The sequence below is a fragment of the Hylobates moloch genome, unplaced genomic scaffold (genome assembly GCF_009828535.3).
Source record: "Hylobates moloch isolate HMO894 unplaced genomic scaffold, HMol_V3 SCAFFOLD_10, whole genome shotgun sequence".
Lineage (NCBI taxonomy): Eukaryota > Metazoa > Chordata > Mammalia > Primates > Hylobatidae > Hylobates > Hylobates moloch.
Window position 1 is genome coordinate 49,707,804 of NW_026652285.1, and position 23,287 is coordinate 49,731,090.

The following is a 23,287-nucleotide window of genomic DNA, read 5'->3' on the forward strand; positions in this document are numbered from 1 at the left end:
AAAGAACAAGCAGGCGAGTCTACTGGAGTATTAGCAGATAACTAGCCCTAGAAGAGCAGCAGGACCATGAGCCGCCTTTCAACACATGGACTCTGCATTTAGGAGCTGATGTTTATAGGGCTTATCACTGGGTGACTTTGATTTGACAGACATTTTAATTTTTTAATACTTTTAAAAATGAACACAGAGTACTCTTACAGGCAGCCTTTGTTTTGTTTCTATTTTCAAAAAGAAAACAAACCAAAAATATCTGATGGGTGGTGCAAAGGAGATGTGACCTAGGAAGATGGGGAAGATTGAGTGTTCCTCTTATAGTTGGTTTTCACATAAAAACAAAAGGGTTGACTCTACAGCCAGCTGTGTGTCACTTTCAGCAAGATGGGGCCAACTCTCATTCTGAAGGGCTATGGGCATGATTTCCCTTAGAGAAAACTGCTCCTGACCCCACAGCAGCTCTCAGGGCGACATATTTCCATTTCAGGTCAAACAGTAAGGCAAGAAAAAGAAAGGCCATGGCCAGGGGCAGGGACTGGCATTCACCTTTGCTACAGTGGTCAGGTTCCCTGGGTGGTCCTGATACTTATGTGGGGGTAGCTATGTATGGGATGGAAGGTGAAAAATCTGCTGGCGAAGAAAGGTTTGATTGAAATAACAGATCAGCCTTCTGCTTGTTATAATAGAAAACAAAAGCAGTGTTTTGAGGCAGTGCTAAGACTCTTATTTCCCTGTCCTCATTAACGAAGAGAGAACTGAGAGAGCAACAACTGCCTTGTCAGCTCACACTCTTTCTAAACAGCTGGGTGGTTACAGTGGCACCTCAGGACTTGGGAAAGGAAGGCATGCAGCAGAAGAATCAAAATGCTGTCGATGTTTTCTGAAGTTGACAATGTTAAATGTGTTGCTTCCACTCATCTGACTTTTTGTGAATCCCAAATTAATCAAGGCCACATATGCTCCAGGAGCCCTCAAGAAAGTGCTGGAAATAATACAAACACACTTTTCTCTCTCCCTTGTCTCTCACCAAACAGGTGGAGGCTTTGACTGGGGTTGGCTGTTGTCAGGCCTAGATTTAATGTAGTTTATAGAAAGGCAAACTTCAGTTAGGGGAAACAATTACCAGGCTAAGTCTAAAAAAAAAAATCCTCAAAGCTGAAGAGGATTCAAAAGACCATTTTGTAATGAGAAGCCCCTTGGGGGTGGTGTTATGACACAGGCTATGGTGTCACATACTCTGTTCAGTTCAACTGTACAATGGACTGATAAGAATGCCAAATAGACATTTAAATTAGACAACTATGACTTTCAATAAATTTGCACAGAGATGATCACTATCAGATATGTAGCATGAAAAGCCCGTTTTATATTGGAAAGTTGTCTTTGCCTAGTAGGATTTCAAATGTTTATTGAATATGAGAAAATATACTTAGCTCTATAGTTCCCTAATACTGACTCTAGAATAGGGTCTTTGAGGTGTCACGTTCCAGAGAAGTCTAGACTCACTTTATGAATTTAAATAAAATGGCTGCCCCTTCCCCATTTCCCAGATTCACGCAGAGCTCGACTACCTCCGTGAGAGATGACTCTCCTGTAGGGCTCGATGACCTTCATGTCAATGCGCTGCTCTTGTTCTCCAATCACCACTGTCCTCCACAGCCGGTTGTCCTCCCGTTCCTCTTCGGCCGTATATTCTGGAATAGACTCTGACTCTTGGCCAGAATCTTTGTTGGTTGTGGGATCTTCTGGAAACAAAGCATAGAGCAGGGCTGAAGGAGCAAGACCTCCACAGTGCAGGCAGCTAAACAGCCAAATGGTAAGTTTTACAATACTTCTTTAAATGAACACAGAGTACTCCTACGGGCAGCCTTTGTTTTGTTTCATCCTGCAGAATCAACCTGATCAAAGTCCTTGTTTTGTACAGCCTTTACAGAGCTTAGCACTATCCTGACCATATAAAGTACACTCAGTGAAGTCTTTTTTTTTTATTAACTGAACAACCACATCCATTGCTATGGCCATGCTGAGAGTGAGATTAGGTGCAAAACTTGAGCTGTCTTGCATGGGTAGTGGTCCAAGGTGTGCATAAGCCAGGACCAACTCATCCTTGATCAGGGTAAAGATTGTAGGTCTTTCTAATGGGGTGAAAGGCTGTGTACTGGACTCAGAAAATCTTGGGGTTTTGGGGCCACATCTCTTCAGTGCTCAGAGTCTTTCGGGGTCCTCAACTTGGAATCGTGATAATACTACAAGCCAAGACTCCTACTCTAAGACTCTTACAGCTGGGCTGAGCCCCCTATTGGGAGCACATCTGGACATAAATTTGATATTACTTTCTATGTACTGTTTCAAAATATGCCACACCAAGACTTTATAGTAAGTGAGAAACAAACAACTTTGTAAACCAGAAATGCTCCAAGACCCCAAATGCACAAGACTCCCAAATTGATGGGTGCATAAGACAATAATAAAGCCTACTGAGCATTCTCTGGGAAGAAATTTACTCTTGTGCATTAAAAAAAAAAGTAACCTTTTTTTTTTAAAAAGAATAAGCAGCAATTGTTTTCACTTTTACTAGAAGTATTAGTAGAGCTTAATGATGGTTATTCTTTGTATGTTTAAGTAATCTGAAAGAAAAGATTATTTATAACCTTCACAATAATTCCAAGACATTATCATTTTTATTTTTCCATTCCTGGGAAAGCACCATTGAATTTACACTGCATTTCACTTCCTTCTATGGCACTTTGATGATAATAACAGCACTATTGTATTAAGTATTGACCTTGTACCAGGTACTAGTTGGTATTAAAATGGTCATTATACCATTATATTATTATACCATTGGCATTATATGCAAAACTGACTCTGAAGTGGTTTGCCTCAGATCACAGTTACTAAACAAATATAGTCAAAACCTTTACCTTTTTCAGCCCTTCTAATCTATCACATTGTACCTTGAATGTGTGACTCTCTTATTTATTTTACAAAGAGACTGTGAGTCCCTTGGGCTAAGAAACTGTGCCTTGAATCACCTTTAATATTCACTTCCAGCAACCCACTCCCTACTTAGCTTACAAACTTACTCAGAACACTCAAAAACAATTGGGAAGGTGGGTGAGTAAATTAAGAAAAAGTTGGATAATTTCCTGGAAATGGAGGTAATCATCTGTAAGGGAGCCACAACACTGCCATTATGTTCTGGAAGAATCTGCAATTATACATTCAAAAGTGTCTAATTACCAGACTTAGATAGCAAAATGAAGTTCGGTTGGGAAGCAATCCTAGCCTTTTTTGCCAACACCAACAGCTACCACCACCTACAGAGCCTTGGCTCACTCTGGCTTCCATTGTGTTCCCACCAGCATGCGGCAGCTTATCAAGGACAGAGATCATAAACCACTGGCTTCAGGCCAAGCGTCGTGTGCCTTGTGCAAATCCGCCCATCTCTTTGGAATCCCTTCCTGCTTCTTCCTTCCTACATGGGTTAGGACCCTAGGATGCTAATCTTATCTCCCTTCCTGGAACTCAATTTCCCATCTGGTCTCTACTCCCTCAGAACTCTGGATTCGGAAGCAGGTTTGTATTCTGATGCTCTTGTACACACCCTCCTTTCCCTCCAGTGAACTTTCCATCCACCAGACCCTCTTCATCCTGTTTGGTACCCACTGACCTGCTCTAGCTTTACCCTGGTCATCTCTGTGGGGTGAACATACGGTTGTTTTGTTTTATTTTCTGCAAATTTTATTAAAATTCCCTTATGTCAAAAATTTTTGATTGGGTGTGGTGGCTCAAGCCTGTAATCCCAGCACTCTGAAGGCCAAGGCAGGTGGATCACTTGAGCTCAGGGGTTCAAGACCAGTCCTGGGCAACATGGCGAAACCCAGTCTCTACAAAAAATACAAAAATTAGCTGGATATGTTGGCATGTGCCTGTAGTCCCAGCTACTTGGGAGGCTGAGGTGGGAAGATCACATGAGTCCAGGAGGTCGAGGCTGCAGTGAGCTATGATGGCACCACTGCACTCCAGTCTGGGTGACAGAGTGAGACCTTGTCTCAAAAAAAAAAAAAAAAAAAAATTGTATACTACATTCTTTATTATGGTTATAGTAAAACACATATCACATAAATATAGTCAACTGATCTTTGACAAGGAGCAAAGGCAATACAATAAAGCAAAGATAGTCTTTTCAACAAATAGTGCTGAAATAACTGGGCATCTACCTATAAAATAATGAATCTGGACCCAGGCCTTTGATCCTTCACAAAAGTTAATTCAAAATGGATCATAGACCGAAATGTAAAATTCAAAACTGTAAAACTTTTAGAAGAGAAAATGTAATTGGCCTTGGATGCAAAGATGACTTTTTAGATATAACACCAAAGGCACGATCCATGAAAGAAATAATTGACAAGGTGGACTTCATTAAAATTAAAACTTCTATATAAAAGACAAAATCAAGAGAATGAGAATAAGAAGACAAGCCACAGACTGGGAGAAAATATTTGCAAAACACATATCTGATGAGGACTGTTATCCAAAATATACAAAGAATGCTTAATACTCAACAATAAGGCCAGGTGCAGTGGCTCATGCCTGTAATCCCAGCATTTTGGGAGGCTGAGGTGGGTGGATCACGAGGTCAGGAGATCAAGACTATCCTGCCAACATGGTGAAACCCCATTTCTACTAAAATACAAAACATTAGCTGGGCATGGTGGCATGCATCTGTAATCCCAGCTACTTGGGAGGCTGACGCAGAGGAATCGCTTGAACCCAAGAGGTGGAGGTTGCAGTGAACCGAGATTGTGTCACTGCACTCCAGCCTGGTGACAGCACGAGACTGTGTCTCAAAAAAAAAAAAAAAAACTCAACAATAAGAAAATGGGCAAAAGACCTGGACAGGTACCTCACAAAGAAGACATACAGGTGACAGGTAAGCATGTGAAAAGATATTCAATATCATGTGTCATTACAGAATTTCAAATTAAAACAATAGCAAACATACCTATTAGAATGGCCCAAATCCAAAACCCTGACACCAAATGCTGGTGAGAATGCAAAGCGACAGGAACTCGCATTCATTGCTGGTGGGAATGCAAAATGGTCCAGCCACTTTGGAAGAGTTTGGCAGTTTCTTACAAAATTAAGCATACTCTTACCTTACAATCTAGCCATCATACTCCTTGGTATTTACCCAAATGCACTGAAAATGTATGCCAACACAAAAGGCTTCACATGTATGTTTATAGCAGCTTTATTCATAATTGCCAAAACTTGGAAGCAGCCAAGATGTCCTTCAGTAGGTGAATGGAAAATAACCTGTGACTTGTCCAGACAATGGAATATTATTCAGCATTAAAAAGAAATGATCTGTCCAGCCATGAAAGGATATGGAGGAACCTTAATTGCATAAGTGAAGGAAGCCAGTCTGAAAAAGCTACATATTGTATGAGTCCAACTACATGGATTCTGGAAGACGCAAAACTATGGAGACAGTAAAAGCATCAGTGATTGCTAGGGGTTGCGGGAAAGGGAGAAATAGGCAGAGCACAGAGGATTAAGGCAGAAAAACAATTCTGTATGTTACTACAATGGTGGATACATGCTGCCACTATACATTTGCTCAAACACATAGAATGCACAACTTGGAATCGTGATGATACTACAAGCCAAGACTCCTAAGACTCTGAGCCCCCTATTGGGAGCACATCTGGACATAAATTTGATATTACTTTCTATGTACTGTTTCAAAATATGCCACACAAAGAGTTTATAGTAAGTGAGAAACAAACAACTGAACCCCTCATGTAAACTATGGACCTTGGGTGATAATGATGTGTCAATGCAGGTTCATCAATTGTAACAAACCAACCACTTGGCAAGGGATGTAGATAGTGAAGGAGGGTGAATGTTTGTAGAGAAACAGGGTACAGGAAAACTCTGTACTCTCCACTCAAATTTGCTGTGAACCTAAAGTTGCTCTAAATAATAAAGTTCATTAATTTTTAAAAAGTAAAACGCATTAATGAAAGTACGAGGAATACAGAAATGCTTCATGCAAACAATGAAAATGACCAACGCCACTCATCTGTTACTGTGTGATGTGTATTATTCTTCCTCTGCACATACACAGACACATTTATTTTTCAAAAAGTATGATTATTCTATATATTCTGCATGTTCTATACAGATTGTTCTATAATTTGTTCCTATCTATTAAAACAGTACAGGTTTGAGACCAGCCTGAGAAACATGGCAAAACCTCTTATCTTACAAAAAAAATACCAATTAGCTGAGTGTGGTGGCACATGCCTGTAGTCCCAGTTACTCAGGAGGCTAAGGTAGGAGGGTCACCTGAGCCTGGGTGGTCGAGGTGGCAGTGGGCTGAGATTACATCAATCAGTGCACTCCAACCTAGGTGACATAGTAAGGGCCTGTCTTAAAGTATAGATAGATAGACAGATAGATAGATAGATGATTATAGATAGATAGATAGATGATAGATAGATAGATAGATAGATGATAGATAGATAGATAGATAGATAGATGATAGATGATAGATAGAAAGAATAGGCTTTTTGTCTCAGTAAATATAAATCCTGCTCATTTTAAAGAGTAGCCTTCAAGTATTCCATTTTGCTGATGTCTTATAGTTTACCAATCCCATAGACACAACTATTAAAGAAAATTGCTTGAAAGAGAAGACCAGTTGAATATATTTGATAGTGAGCTTCACAAATTTTCCATAAGCAAAATTGCACTGTGAGCAAAAACCCTGGCAGAGGTGTTTGGTCATCAGCTGCTGAATAAAACAGGCAAACGGCTGAAAACCTTAGGCGTTTGGTAGAGTAACGCTTAATTTTTTTTTTTTTTTTAGAGTCTCCAAGTCAGGAAAACTGGATAAAAAGAGGCCTAAATGTGAGCAAGAGCTATCACATTTGGCTTCAAGTGTGTAAGCCCAATCTGGTAACAGACCCTTTCCCATTCATTGTTAGCATATTCACTGGGAAGCAGCATGGGCCAGGAACTAAGGGCAACAATGAGCTGCATGACCTTAGGCAAATTACTTAACTTCTCTGTGCTTCAGTGTTCTCGTTATAAAATGAAATAAATTAAATGAAAACTATATAATGAATTATATAATATAATGAGGTATATAATATACAATGAAAACTATAAATGAAAAATATATAGTAAAAATATATAATATATAATGAAAATATATAAATGAAAAATATAATATAAATGAAAAAGTATTCATTAAAAGAAAATAAATTATGGCCCAAATGTTTTTGAAAAACTATACCTTAAAAACCCCTATTTTGTTTAGCATGTATATGCCTGGTTCAAAATGCTCACACGAGAAACCTAAGAAACAGGCTGCTTTCAAGCATTTATTTCATACTTCAGAACTCAAACATATTTATAATCCAACCCTCTTATACGGTCACTTATCCATTTCCTCATGTTTACAAAATATAGCTATTCAGAAGCACTCTGTGTTTTCAAAGTTTCATGTTTTTGTTTAAAACCTCTGACTATATACCTTTCATTTAAAAATTAAGGTAGATTTAAAAATTCAACTTAGTTTACAATTCTGTCCTTTGCATTTAAGACCTAAAACAGGGTTGTGGCCATTAAACTGGTTCTTTCAACACAGCTATGTTAACTACATTAAAAGAGCCATGTCAGCAAGTGGCAGTGTTAATTACCAGCTTGCTCAGCCACCACTGCTTTGCTTGACAGTTTTACTATGTTTAAAAATAAAAGGTTCAGATGTGGTGTGACAAAGCTCTCCTGGCAACAAGGAAGCAAATACGGAGGCAAGAGAGGGGCCAGTTGGGTCATGCCACAGTCTTCTGTGGGATTTTGTCAATATATTAGCAGGAAAAGAGCAGGAGCTGGTAGGGATGGATAGAGGAGCTGCTGAAGACTCTCTGGGATGACAGGAAATAATACAAATTCCAGACCTTCTTTCACCTCCTATTTGTGTATTTCAGCCTACAGAATCAACTACCCAGATAACTATAGAAATTCACACCTGATAAAAATGCAATATAAAATATCTACTTACACTAAAGAACTTACTCATGTAACCAAATACCACCTGTACCCCAATAACTTATGGAAAAAAAACTCTACTTAAGTATAATAGACTATAAAACAAGTCGTTTAGCCATTTCCTTTTTGAGGAAATAAAGCCGTAAGCTCTGTCAAGGTAGAGTCTGAACTGCACTGCTCATGTCGGCTCAATGACCATTGGTTGAAATAATTAGCTAATTTGGTGAATTTTCTAATTATGCTCTTCTAGGAGTGGAACTGCTAGAATTAGCATGTCTCTAAAAGTTAGGCCATCACTTAATTGTGGCACTGTATTGCTTTTAAGATTGCGTGAATCTTAAAAATGAATAAAAGCAATAGCTGTGTCCCAGACTTTCTCGCTTTCACTTTCAAATATTATAACAACTTCAGAGAATTCCACCCTGGCTAGAACTGAAACAGAAACTACATAATGCCATTAAAAAAAACACAAATGATTGTATTTGTACATATTTCTTAAACCAAATTTCACAGAGTAAGAGAAAGAACTAAAGACTGAAGTTCCTATCAGGAGTGTCAGTCTTGGATGATCTGAAAACTTTTAATTATCTTCCTTTTTATCATTTCTCTCACTCCCCCTAAACCATCCCTTCTTCCTTCCTACTTTATTGGAGATGCAGGATCAAACATAAAGTCCTTGCTCTTGTGGAGCATACATTCGAGTGGTAAGAGAAAGGCAATAAAGATGCAAACAAATAGTTAAATAATACAATTTGAATTAGTGATACATGGAAAATAAAATGAATAGTGGGACAGAGAGTGACTAGGTGGTGGGAGTCGGGAAGTGGGAAGCACCTTTGATTACAGAGGTCAAGGAAGACTTCTCTGAGGAGGTGACATCTGATTAACATCTGAATAAAGAGAAGGAGTCAGTCACGTAAGGATCTGGGGAAAAGAAAATTGCAGATAGTGGGAACTTATACAAGAAATTGTCAAGCTCTGATTTCTCTTCTTCAAATTTTATCGTCCGGATTAAATTCTCTTCCTCTGCAAACCCAGCCCCAGGTTTCTTGTAACACAGCATGTAACAGTCTTTCCTCAGTCCCAGTGCCTAGCATAAATGCTAGCACAGAGTGGGGGTTAATAAAGAGCTAGCACAGAGTGGGGGTTAGTAAAGGTTATGTATGACCTCTGTGAACCATACTTTCTCCGTCAAGCTCCAAACTGTCAATCATGGTCACCTATGACCTGAAATAAAAACAGAAGCTTCTAGAAATCACAAAAAGGATCCACTGGCACAAAAATGAGAGGTCTATTAGAAAATCTTTTACTTATTTAGCATTTAACTTTGGCCTTGCCAACTCAGTGACTTACCATGGCCAGTGTACTCAAAAGAATCTGCTTCATCGGGGGTATCAAGTTCATCCACATTGATGTCAATTTCATCTGGACTGTCCAAGTTATCATCAGAGAGAATAGATCCTTCACTTTGGTCCAGAGAAAGATTGATATTTGGGGCTGTGAGCTTGATTCTCCGAGGATGAGTGTCATTAAGATCCAGAGAATTAGGAGGTTCTAAAGAAGAAAGAGAACAGCAACATCAAGTATTAAACCAGAGGAGCAATCTAAATCAAAAATTTCAAAATCCCAAATGCTCCAAAATCTGAATCTTTTTGAGTGCCAACATGACGCATCGAGGAAATAGTCACTGGAGTATTTTGGATTTCAGAATTTTGAATTTGGGATGTTCAACCAGTAAGTATGATCCAAATATTCCAAAATCTGAAAAAATCCAAAATCTGAAACACTCTGGCCCAAGCATTTACATAAGGGATACTTAACCTATATGTGGCTGCCAAGAGTGGGTTTGGGCCCAGTGGAAAACATTTTTAAAGTCCTTTCAGCAAAAGCAGACCTGATAGAAATCTTTGTATGAGATTTAGACACCCTTCTTGAAAGCAGACCTCAGTAACTGGATCCTCCCAACCCCCTCCGCCTTGGCCATGTAGAAACAGGAAGTAGGAGTTATTACTAAATGGGCAGATAACTAGTTTTTAGAATTTCCCTGCTCAAGTTTGAAAACTTGAAATTGCTATAATAATTGAATTAAATTTTCACGGGGTATATTGCATAAGAAAAACAGTTAAGTTTTCATATACAGTTGTCCCTTGATATCCATAAGGGATTGATTTCAGGACCCCTGGTGGAAACCAAAATGTACAGATGCTCAAGTCCCTGATATAAAATGGTGTAATGTTGACATATAACCCATGCACATCCTTCTGTATACTTCAAATCATCTCTAGAATAATTATAATACCTAATACAAAGTAAATAGTTGTTGCACTGTGTTGTTTAGAAATAATGACCAGGAAAAAAAGTTTGCACATGTTCAGTACAGATGCGATTTTTTTTCTTTGAATATTTTTCTTCTGTGGTAGGTTGAATCCACAGATGTGGAACCATGGACAGAGAGGGCCAACTATATTTTCTAATAGTTTGTGTTGATTTTGCTCCTATGGAATGTAGGTTAAGAACTTTGTCATGTTCACAGACACTCCCAAAATACTTCTTTTAGGTCCTGACAACTCTGTATATGATCTTCAGTACCCATTACCTGGCCAAAGTATCCTCCCAGGTAACATTCTTTGAATTCACCCAAGCAGTCACCAGCTCTTATGCCAATCTCGCTTGACATTGGTTCCCATAACATAAGTGATCATCTTACGTGTAGGCTCCCTCCTTTCATTGTAGTATGCATCTTGCTGCTCAGCTGCCTTTCATTTAATAGAAGCAGAGCTGGAGAAGCCATTTTTAACCAAGCTTAAACTAACGAAACAAATGTAGAGAGCTACCCTACTGTAGTATAAGAAATGTATTTGGTCTTTGGCCCTGGTTCCAGGCACAGAAGTCTTAAAACCCTTGTCATTTCCTAAGGTGGATAGTGTCAGAATTGAATTATAGGACACCCAGTTGGTGTTCATTAGATAATTGCTTGGTGTGTGGCAAACAAAACAAAACAAAAAAGCACCCTACACATCTGGTCACAGAAGTGTTCAGTGAGAGCAGAGTAGGAGAAAACAGTTTGTTGCCTTCACCTAAAACCAGAAATGACAGGATTCCCAAGCACGAAGTATGCTGAAGACCATTTGGTACACCCTTCAACTCTGGAATTCTGGCTCTGGCCTTGTCCTAGAGAAATGGGCACTGTTCCCTTGTCATTAAGCTTTTTCTTTTCTGAATGGAACATCACCCAAACTCTGTTCCAGGTAACGGTTTTATGTATTACTTGAAAAAAGTTTCTATTGACAAGTAAGTTTCAACACTGAGTTTCTATATTTCAGGAATTTGCAGAGCAGTGATGTCCCAAAGAATTATTTGTGATGATGAAAAGATTCTATATTTGGCTATTGAGCACTTGAAATGAGGCTAGTGCAACTGAAGAAGAGCATTTTAAAAAATTATTTTTAATTTTAATTAATTTAAATAGCCACATGTGACTAGCTGCTTACCATATCAGATAACCATAGCTTTAGTGCCTTTATTATTCAAAAGTACATTGTGAACTTGGAAGATTCAAATAAGCATACTGTGGTTACCAAGCATATTTGGCCATAGAACATTTAGAAATAATTCTGCTACATGACTAGTATTTTGAAGAATGCATTTCAAATACTAAGACAGAAAACAAATGTAATTGCCTTCCTTCTTCCTACCACACTGTAGGCTTGGGTGAGAATACATGATTCAGGATCTTGGTATGATCCTGGAATTGGTGTAATGCAAGAGAGTGACCCTGGAACAGAGCGAGAGTCATATAAGTTGCAACTGAAAAATTTAATTCCTTTTTGTGTATGCCTTGGGTTGTAAACCCCTAAAATGTAGGGTAGTTGTTTTTTGTTGTTGTTGTCTTGGTTTTGGTTTTGATAGTTAGGATACTGAGCATTCTTGATATCACATTTCCAATTTTAAACATTCTTACAATTATGTGTAAATGCGGGGGACTTAGACATTAGTCAGAATTTGGTACAATATACAGTAGCCAATTATCACAGGAACTGAAAACATTGGCAGATAAGGCTGTGGTCTAGGAGATAAAATGCAGCCCACACTAGCGAGCATCAGTATTCAAGCCAACTCTTAAATTAACCAAATGCAGCCTAACACCTTCATATCACACATTTCTTTTTTCCTCTCACTGTTATCACTGAAATCATAAGTTAGATGCACAGGAAATAATTCTTTCACTGAATAATGAAAACGTTGGGATACAGAATACCAACGAAGGAAATGAACAAATGCTGCTCTCACCAGGCCTCATGTCTGCAGCACTGGGACTCAGCACCCCTTCTTCAAAGGGGATGTCCATTCCTACATCCTCTGACAGTAGTCTGCAAAAAAAGCAAAGCAAAGCACATCAACAACTGTGTAGGACTTCATTTCTTTTGAAAAGGAAACCCACAGAGTCCAGGATAACATTTTCAACTCACTTAAAATAAACCACATATGGGGACTGAATCCACTGTAAGTGGTCCCAAATTAAAGACTTTCTGCAGTTATGGTAAATGAGAACAATGGACACCAATTTCACTTGCTTACATCAAGTCACTTCTGCTAGCTCACTTAATAAACACACACCAAGTGGGAAACTCAGAAATAGGAAATGCAAACAACTAATAAAATATACTTTGGGGACATTTTATATATATATATGTATAAAATATATATATATATTTAGCAACAGGGTCAATATATGTGCTTTGTATACATCTCTTACTCTGTAAATTTGAATATTTTAAATTCCCATGGACAGAGGGAGAGAATATTCTGTTGATCTCAGTTTTCATTTGTAAACTAGGGATATACCACCTACTTCCCCAGGTTGTTTAAAGATTAAGCTACAAAAGTAAAGTGCCTAACACTCCTGAGCAGGCATAGACTAATGTTATTTTTCCTCCTGTTTTGAATATTTAAAGAGTCACTGTGAATATATGTTGGTGAAGATGGCTCTGGTCATGACCTCCCACCTCTTATTTCTAATCAGTGCTGAGCCCATGACCATCTGCATAAGGACATTTGGTAAGAAAAGTGTAGGGAAATAGGAAATACCAAAGACAACTGTGACAAATCTATATGCTCTTCTAAGAAGCTGACCACTGTTCATGATAAATTTCTCTTAATTTATTTTCATCCCTGGACCTTTGTTCAGTAAGTCCCCATTTACCATAATATATATTTCTTCTCAGTGAGTTTCATATAATTTCATTCACCTAGGGTGAATCGTTATGATGTGGGCACTAACCTAATTTTAAACATGATAAACCTTTATGTTAAAGTTCTTAATTTAGTCCCCTTCTCCCTCTCTTACTATACTTTGCTCTATGTAATGCTGGATCTACCAAACCTTTGGAGTTTAATCTACTTCTCCAGGATGCAAGTCAAATCCCCTACTGTCAATAAAGCACTATGATGAAAGAAAAGAATCTGCACCCTTAGTGATTACTGCATTTGCTTCATTTATTCAACAAATATCTATTGAGTGTCTACTATGTGCCGAGGATATAGAGGAACAAAACAGACCCGTCTCATTCTTGTGGTGGAGTTGGGATGATGGAGCTAATACAATGACCCCTACCTTCAAGAACTCAGTGCTGCTCCCCTGGATAGAGGTAAGTGCCTGTGTACTTACCCACCAACTCCTGAGACCCCTTCAAAAGCTCAGCATCAGGGAGTTTCTTTGTCCACATTCTTTCTGTGGCTTTGACCCTGTGTGTTCTCTAAAACTAGACCTGTGCCCTGGTAGCAAAGGAGCATGCAGGAGGTTGGCATCTAAGACAGACAATAATGTATCAGCAGGAACAGGATAACCTGTGCCAAACAGAGATACACTATGACAGGTGGAATCGAACCACGTTATTCAGCAACAAAGATTGGGGAGGTATGCAAAGAGAAGATCTGCACCAGGCCCCAGTTTTGAAAGTCCTCAGACCTAGAGGGATGGATGTCTGGGTATCCCATGATCCTGCAGGTTTTGGAATTCCTTACAATGATCTTTGTCATTTTGTGTGTTCTCCTTGACATCAAACCTCTCGTACCTGTCAAGTAGCAAAATGCTGCTATTAAGAGCCACTGGATTTAAATCTTAGTTCTACCACTTACTGTGTTGGATTGAATTATTGAGCCTGAAAAATTCTAAATGCACATGTACATCATTTTTCTAGTTATCTGCCTAAGAGTCAACCTTGAACAAAAATAAGGACATCAGATTTCTATCTGCCTGACAGAGCACATAGGATGTGGGCCTTGGCATCAAAATAAATATGAGGGTTTTAAAATAGGATCAGCTTAAGTTTAACAGATTTTTTTTTAAATTGTGAATTGTGGGCAACATCATGGAATAATTGCAGGAGTCCTGCCTGGATATGAGGTTTTAGTTCTGAGTTATAGTTCTGCTGCCAGTATCGACAAGCTGATTAACTCTGAGAAGATTAGTTGACCATTTCTGTGATTTTAAAAGGGGATGATAACCAACATCACAGTGACTCTGGAGAATAAATATAATACAAATAAAAGTACTCTGTAAGTCATAAAGCACTGTCTGAGTTTAAGGTATTACATACCCTCCACTTAAAACATAGTACCAGGAGCAGTGGTTTAATTAAAGTATGTGTCATGGTTGGACAAATCATAATTAAGGTCACTATAATTTGGGCATTAGTCCAGGTAAAAGATAATCTTATTACTGCACAAATCTCCACAGAGCCTTGAAATGCTCCTCAACTCATTGATGTTAGAAAATAGTGCCTTTGCCTCTAAGTGCTCCTTTTCAACACAAAGCAGAGACCCTGTGAAGAAGGCGCAGATTTCTTTCCCCTGTGTTAGCATGCACTGGGGGAAGAAAAATGCTGAAGGCTGTGATCAGCGGATGACCCAAGGAGAGAGATTCACACAAACCCATGGATATTAAAGAAGGCTAGGCCGGGTGCAGTGGCTCACACCTATAATCCCAGCACTTTGGGAGGCTGAGGTGGGCGGGTCACCTGATATTGGGAGTTCAAGAACAGCCCGACCAAGATGGAGAAACGCCATCTCTACTAAAAATACAAAATTAGCTGAGTGTGGTGGTGCATGCCTGTAATCCCAGCTACTGGGGAGGCTGAGGCAAGAGAATTGCTTGAATCTGGGAGGCGGAGGTTGTGGTGAGCCGAGATGGTGCCATTGCACTCCAGCCTGGGCAATGAGTGAAACTCCGTCCCCTTCCCCCCAAAAAAGAAGGCTATAGGGACATGTTAGAAAACTCCTGGGACAGAGGGAAAGCTGAGCCAGAATAGCCTAGAAGCAAATCTAAGAGAAACCCAAGTCACGCTCTTTGTAAATACTTCAACCACTTTCATACATTAAGCCCATAAACATTTGCAAAAATGAAGTGGCCAAACAGAGCAGTTGGTGATTAAGCAGGACAGCAGTTTTAGGATCAATAACTGAAGCCTCTCAGGATCTGTTAGGTAACAAACCAGTCCAATGTAAAGGTCTGTATTTTACTTTATCTATCTGTAGCCTCTACTTAATTTTGAGTTTCTTTATACAGAATGGAGCTAACCAAGAGGTTGAGGGAGTTGTAAACACAAGTCTGGCTGTACTATGGCTGAAATAGCTACATGTCTCCATCTAGAGGATGTATTAAAACTGCTTCATGGTTTCTTTGCTGGATGGTACTGTAACATTAACACCATGTGTGTTAGAAGATCAGTGTATTATGACACACTGATCTTCACCAAGTATTTCTGGCTCTCGGCCTTTTGAGTGCATGCTAGTATTGCACTTTCCTGTCCCCTTTGAAGTTAGGGTAGCCACATGACTTGCTCTGGCTAATGAAGAAAGAGTGGAAGGGAGAGATGTCGCTTCTGAGCAGAAGGCTTAGGAGCAAGCGTGTGAGGAGCTACATCCTCTTTCCACATTGGCGGCTGTGGAGGGGCTCGGCCAGGCTGTGTCCCGAGTGCCTCTGATGAGCAGAGGCCTCAGCGAAAGCTTGCTGGAAATATAAACAAGAAATGAACTTTCGTTGTGTTTTGCCCTGAGATATTGTAGCTATTTGTTACCACATTACAATCTAGCCCATTCTTACTATATAGCTGGCCTTTGTTGTTTCAAAGGGAATATTTGATTTATGCTATGCTCAAAATTTTATTTCCTGATTTGGGTAACAAATTTTCCACATTCTTAGCCCAGATTCATATTGACAGTAAATATCTTTACGTCTGGATTGCTAAAACATCAAAGCATATAGGAACAAAAAGCTTGAAAAGACACTGAATGCTTTTAAGTATGCTACAAGATTGAGTATTAATATATCACCGTTAGGGTTTTTGTCATAGCCTTTTATCACTTGCCAATTTACTTAACATTTTCTTTAGATTGACTTATTTTATTAAGGTTATTTTGAGAGGAATGTTTGTATCACTAGTGTACAAGTTGAGTATTCCTTATTCAAAATGCTTGGGACCAGAAGTATTTAAACTTTCCGACTTTTTTGGATTTTGGAATATTTGCGTTATATACTACAAGTTGAGAATCCCTACTCTGAAGATCTGAAATCTGAAATGCTCCAATGAGCATTTCCTCTGAGTGTTGCGTCAGCACTAAAGAACTTGAATTTTGCAGCATTTTAGATTTCGGACTAGGGATACTCAACCATTATATGTAAACTTAAATCACTCACGTAAAATAAATGGTGAGTGATTTAAGTTACATAAACTAAATAACTCATATATAGAAAAAATTAAATATAATAAAAATAAAATAATACTATTAAATTTAAGTTAGAAACCCCTGGAATCTCACTCACAGGTTTTTCCTCTTTGCTAAGAAAGAGATATTAGGAAGTGTTGGCTAAGTCTGACAAGGTGTAAAGCCATGTATCATTAAAAATACAAGAAATGCTATATGAAATAGCATACCCCAAAAGTTATTAATACATTTCCAAGCTTAAAAAAAAAGATTAAGTCCACAGGTGCCAGAAATAAATAGCTATTATAGAAGGCTGATAAAAACCTAGCACACAGGGTCCTTGCACTGGACACAGGACTTCGGGTCTCACAGCATAAGGGACCTCCTGGTGATGGAAGAAAGGCCTAGACCTGAACTTCTATATAGGGCTCTTGACCTTCAGGAACTTTCCCCTTAACAAAAAGGGGATGGAAAAAAACTCTCTCCTCTGGCCTTGGAAAGCATGGTCTACTTGAATCTTGGGTAGAAAATAAAAAGCAACCAGTCTCAATTTATATCACCTGAATGATGTAGAAATGAATCAAGAAATTAAGATGAAAATTTGTCTAGGATCACTGAACACCTAGGACCTTAGGGTTCCAAAAGAATCAGATTTGGGCCAGTCATAGTGGCTCACGCCTGTAATCCCAACACTTTGGGAGGCCAAGGCAGATGGATCATGAGGTCAGGAGTTCAAGACCAGCCTGGCCAAGATGGTGAAACCCCGTCTCTACTAAAAATACAAAAATTAGCTGGGTGTGGTGGTGCACGCCTGTAATCCCAGCTACTTGGGAGGCTGAGGCAGAAGAATCACCTGAACCCCAGAGGTGGAAGTTGCAGAGAGCCGAGATTGCATCACTGAACTCCAGCCTGGGCAACACAGCAAGACTCTGAATCAAAAAAAAAAAAAAAAAAAAGGAATCAGATGTGAAACCACTTGATAGTGCTTACTTCTACAAGCAAGTTTCACTGGAAATCCAATTAGGCGCAAGAAAAAACTCTCTGAAAGATGAGCTCATATCAAAAAACCCTGTAAACTACACTTGGGAAAAATACTTTGAGGGATTTCCAGGAGATGCAATAAATAGAAAAATTAGCAATAAAAGTAATAAAAGAATAACATGAAAGAGGCCATAATGATTAAAGAATAATATCTAAACCTTTGTTGTGTTAAACCACTGAGATTTGGGGTTGTCATGGCAGGTAATGTCACCAAGCCCTGAGTAGCCTTTCTGCTTAAAAAAGAAACATCTAAAACATAATAATGCAGAAGTGTTGACAAGAAAGTGGTATTTTTAAAAAACAGAAAAATACTAAACACAAGAAAGCATTACAATGTTATTATTATTTATCATTATTAGTAGTATTTTTTGGGACAATCGTCCAAGCTGGAGTGCAGTGGTGCAATCTTGGCTCACTGAAACCTCCGCCTACTGGGTTCAAGCGATTCCCCTGTCTCAGCCTCCCAAGTAGTAGGATTACAAGCACCTGCCACCATGCCCAGCTAAGTTTTGTATTTTTAATATAGATGGGGTTTCACCCTGTTGGCCAGCCTGGTCTCAAACTCCTGACCTCAGGTGATCTGCCTGCCTCAGCCTCCCAAAGTGCTGGGATTACAGGCATGAGCCACTGCACCTGGCCAGCATTACAGTATTAATGCCCAATAAAACAGACTTCAGAAGAGGCATTATTAAGGCTAAAGAAAGTTATTATTTAGTGATACAAGGAATAATTCTTCAGAAGATGTAATAATTGAGAGCCAACGTATTCTTAATAACATAGCCTCAAAATATGTAAAAGAAAAATTGAAAATACATTATAAGGCAAAATAAATTTCATGAGGGCAAATCTGAGTATACCTCTCAAGAATTTATAAATTAATTTGAAAAGAAACATATAAGAATATGGCAGTATTCTTATACTGAACAATGCAGTAATATAACTTGATCTAATGGAGAGATCTGCAGTCAGTAAAAACACAGTTTTTTTTTTTTTTGAACTCACCAAAACTTACTATACATGATGTCTCATAAAATACCAAAAGTCTACATCACATGTGCTATATTCTCTGACTTCAGGGCCATACCTCTAGTTATCAAACACAAAAAGTCTCCAATCACAGTTTGGAGACTAAAAAAACACACATGTAAGTAACCAAACAATGAAGCCCTGCACACCCAAACTTGTGAAAGCAGCTAAAGAAGTTCCTAGAGGAAAATCAATAGCCTTAAGTTCAAATTTTAGGAAATAAGATGAAATGAATTAGCTAAACATTCAACTCAGCCCAGAAAGTTATAAAAAGAAACAGGCTCTTAGGAGACTTGATGCTATTTATGCTAAATCTGTGCACCTTCTCTAATGATCCTGAATACCACCAAATGGAGAAAGAACGGTGATAGAAATGGAATTCTCCAATTTGAGAATGGAGCCCACATATATTCGTAGATTGTGTGTTTCTGATACTTACACTTCCTCATATAGAAGGCTAATTGCAGTGTGTGACAGAGAATGAAGGACAACAAATGCAGAACTTTTGGACATAAATGCACCTTCTTGCCTTTAGAACAGGTACAAAATTAAGCCCATTCTGCATTTTGTATTTTTTCAGTGTATCTGAATCTGGAGGGATTTAACTGTTGTTGTAGGATTAGCTTTGCCTGAGACTAGGTTCTTTTTAACAGGAAATGAGCAGTGAGCCAAGAGCTGGCATACACATACCAATAGCATTTCTAGATGGTAATGTTTCCTGATAGACACGGATATCCAGCAGCAGGTGGCACCCCTTTTCAGGAATAACCATTTTTACAAGATTGGCCACTGAAATATATACCTCCATAAAAAGTAAAGTAGCAGGTCATGACGTGGGGCTCATTGTTCTTTAGAAAAATACTGACGGTTATGCTGATATATTTTGGGAAAATGATTACATAAAGAGAAATATCTCTTGTGTTAAGAGTTCCTTAAAACTCTCCCGGCTTCCTTCTAGTCTAGTAAGATCTGCTGGACTGATAAGGTTGCTGTCTCTAGAAACAGAGATAAAAAGAAAAAAGAAAACACAAACAAAACCTTTCATGAGGTGCTTGCCTTCCCTCGTTAAGAATATCAATTAGCCCATGGGCTGGAGGACTCCCATTTGAGGGTTCTCGTCTGACCAAGTAGGCTGCTCCATTTAAGCCAGCAGTACATGGCACCCCATGAACCCAAGAGTACTTATCAAATTACTCAAAGTAGGAGGTGAGACTGAAGCAGCACTGAGTTTCACACTTTGCCTAATCAAGCTGATGCCAAGACAGGAAATGCTACAATAGGAAGCTGGGGTCAAGCCCATGAAATAAGGCTCTTAGCAACAGTTCGCTAACCCAGCTGGGCCTCTCTCATCCTAGAACAGGTAAGCACTGTGGCCAGGCAGGGAGAAGCATCTTAGAAGCCAGCCAGCTGAAGAGAGATGAAGGAGGGAGGTGAGAGCTGGAAACTGACCGCACACAGTAGGAAGATAAGTGCCGAGCACTCGCCCAGACACCACCTTCTTTAGGGAATGTGCAAAACTGCACAAACCACAGCTAAACATTCTCAGGTTCTCAGAGGTGGGCGACACAACACAGCCTCCTTACCCAGGGTCAGATTCTAAAATTCTGCAGGGAGCCAAAAAATCACTTGTAGCTCAATGATCCTCAAACATTTTCTTGAATTGTTCCCTGAATAGAGTGTACATGGTTTTGTATGTCAATTTTTTTTTCTTTTTACAGTGAGACTTAAACATGAAAATGTGAGGAACGCTGAGCAGGAATAGAAGGAAAGCCTACATTTTTATCATTTCAACCTCTTTGCTTTCCAGAGAATAATTAACTCCTTGGCTGTGAATGATGGATGCATGGAGAATTCTACCTCTTGCCTGCAGGCTATTTGCCAGTTTCTTTTAATATCTTTCCTATAACCTTAACATCTATCAATAGATTTGTTTGTTGTGGAGAAGATCAAATTAGATGGCATAATCTCACATTGGAGAGGGGCATATACTTATTTAGGAAGTGAGTTTACAGTTCACAACCAGGGTGGCTCAAAGGGATCTCAAACTGAATCCCACATCTTCCTCTACGCAGATCTGCTACATCCTACCTTCTCTGTGACGACTTTGAAAAGTGTCCATAAATCCTTTGACACTCGCTTCAAAAGGTAGAGCCTAATTCCCTTCCCTTAAATGTGGACTGAACTTGGTGATTTGCTTCTAAAGAACAGAATAAGGTGGAATGGATGGTAGGTGACTTCTAAGGCTAGGTCCTAAAAAGCACTGTGTGCTTTGTTCTCTCTTGGGTCTCTCAGTCTGGGAGAAACCAGCTACCCTGTTGTAAGGACAGTCAAGCAGCCCTGTGGAGAGTCCATGTGGCAAGGAACTGAGGCTTCCTATGAAAATCCAGGAAGGAACTGAAGCCTTCTGCTAACAGCCATGTGAATAAGCCATCTTGGAGGCAGATCCTGCAGCCTTGCTAATGTCTTGATGGCAACTTAACAAGAGACCTTAAGCTAGAACCATCTAGCTAATACACTCTTGAATTCCTGATACAAACACTGGGAAATAATCAATGTTTGTTGTTTTAAGCTGCTAAACTTTGATATTATTTATTTTATTCATTTATTTTTTGAGACAGGGTCTTGCTGTATTGCCCAGGCTGGAGTGCAACTGAGCAATCTCTGCTCACTCCAGTCTCCATCTCCTGGGTTCAAGTGATTCTCCTGCCTCAGCCTCCCGAGTAGCTGGGATTACAGACACGCACCACCACGCCCAGCTAATTTTTAGGAGAGACAGGGTTTCACCATGTTGGTCAGGCTGGTCTCCAACTCCCAGGCTCAAGTGATCCTCCCACTTCGGCCTCCCAAAGTGCTGGGATTACAGGCATGAGCCACTGCACCTGGCCGAGATTATTTATTATACAGCAATAGCTAACTAATACATTTCTCAACCTAGTGACTGTCTCTACATATCACCTGGGCACTCAAGCTCCCTAAGTGGCATTCACTCTTACTTTCTTTTCTTTCCCACCATTTCTTCCTCATCCAGTTGGCCATCCAATCCTATAAACTTACCTCATCCTCTCCACTCCATTCTCACTACAAAAGCCTTAGTTCAAGTTCATTTTTTTCATGCAGAAATGTCGCGATCTTTCTGTTTACTATCTTCGTCCCTACCTCCTCCAAATTATAACTGATATCCTTCTCCATCTCAACCTTGACACCACCTTCTTGTGTTTAAATCCTTTCAATTCACTACTTCGGGGAAAGAACCTGGCTTCAGAGAAGGGCTCACAAGGCCCTCTTGACCTGACCCCTAAGCCCAGACTCAAGCCTCCTTTCTCATTCCCCACTCCCCACTTAGCCTTGCCAATCTTGCTGTCCTGTACTACCCAGTGTGGACATCTCCATCCTGGGACCTCACCTCCATCCCACAGAGTCGGGATCTGGGACTTCACCTCCACCCCACAGAGTAAAGTCCTGGGACCTCACCTCCACCCCACAGAGTCGGGACCTGTGACCTCACCTCCACCCCACAGAGTCAGGTCCTGGGACCTTGCCTCCACCCCCACAGAGTTGGGACCTGACACCTCACCTCTACCCCACAGAGTCGGGTCCTGGGACCTTGCCTCCACCCCACAAAGTCAGGTCATGTCCCATAGCACCCTGTGCTTACCTCATGCGGATGCTGCCATGTTCCTATGATTTCCTGTTTGAAATGTGTCTGCCCCCACTGCCACTCTCTCCACACACACATGAATCTCCTGGGGGACAAGCACACCCAGTGCTTAGCACAGGGCTCGGCACGTGGTGGAGATGAATGAGTCACTATTGAACAACACAGATTTAGACACGTGAAGGTGCCCTGCCCTTCGGGTAAAGTGCTCCTCAGAATGTCTCGCCACATAGTGAAACTTGACCATAAAAATTCTCTTCCAGGCCAGGCGTGGTGGCTCACACCTGTAATCCCTGCACTTTGGGAGGCCGAGGTGGGCATCTCACCTGAGGTCGGGAGTTCGAGATCTGTGGGCAGCAAGCCACCTAGGTGCCAAGGCAAGAGACCGAGGGCACGAGCTGTTCCAGTATAATAAAATATATAAAACAACAAGAGTTATACTAGATCTAGATCATAGACATGATTATACATGAATATCATTAATCATTAGTTTGTAGCAATTACTCTTTATTCCAATATTATAATAGTCTTCGCTCTATAATCATAACCTAGGAAAAACCAGGACATACAGAGATAGGAGCTGAGGGGACATAGTGAGAAGTGACCAGAAGACAACAGTGCGAGCCTTCTGTTATGCCCGGACAGGGCCATGAGGGCTCCTTGGTCTAGCGGTAATGCCAGCGTCTCGGAAGACGCCCGTTGCCAAGCGGACCGTGGTCTAGCGGTAGCATCAGTGCCAAGGGAAAACACCTGCTACTTAGCAGACTGGGAAAGGGAGTCTCCTTTTCCCCGGGGAAGTTT

The 23,287-nt window shown here is 40.0% G+C and overlaps 1 protein-coding gene across 7 annotated transcripts in view; it reads right to left on the minus strand.

Moving 5' to 3' along the window:
• PRUNE2 (prune homolog 2 with BCH domain) overlaps positions 1 to 23,287 on the minus strand; it is a 257,800-nt gene that overhangs the window by 45,830 nt on the left and 188,683 nt on the right. For 6 of the 7 annotated variants that reach the window (XM_032164331.2, XM_058445174.1, XM_058445172.1 and 3 more), the window contains 3 exons: positions 12,349 to 12,428; positions 9,412 to 9,612; positions 1,566 to 1,736 (listed from right to left, as the gene is read on the minus strand). In XM_032164331.2, the coding sequence (XP_032020222.2) occupies positions 1,566 to 1,736; positions 9,412 to 9,612; positions 12,349 to 12,428 (452 nt within the window). Of the gene's footprint in view, positions 1 to 1,565; positions 1,740 to 9,411; positions 9,613 to 12,348; positions 12,429 to 23,287 lie in introns of all 7 variants that reach the window. The other variant, XM_032164330.2, reaches the window with a different exon arrangement.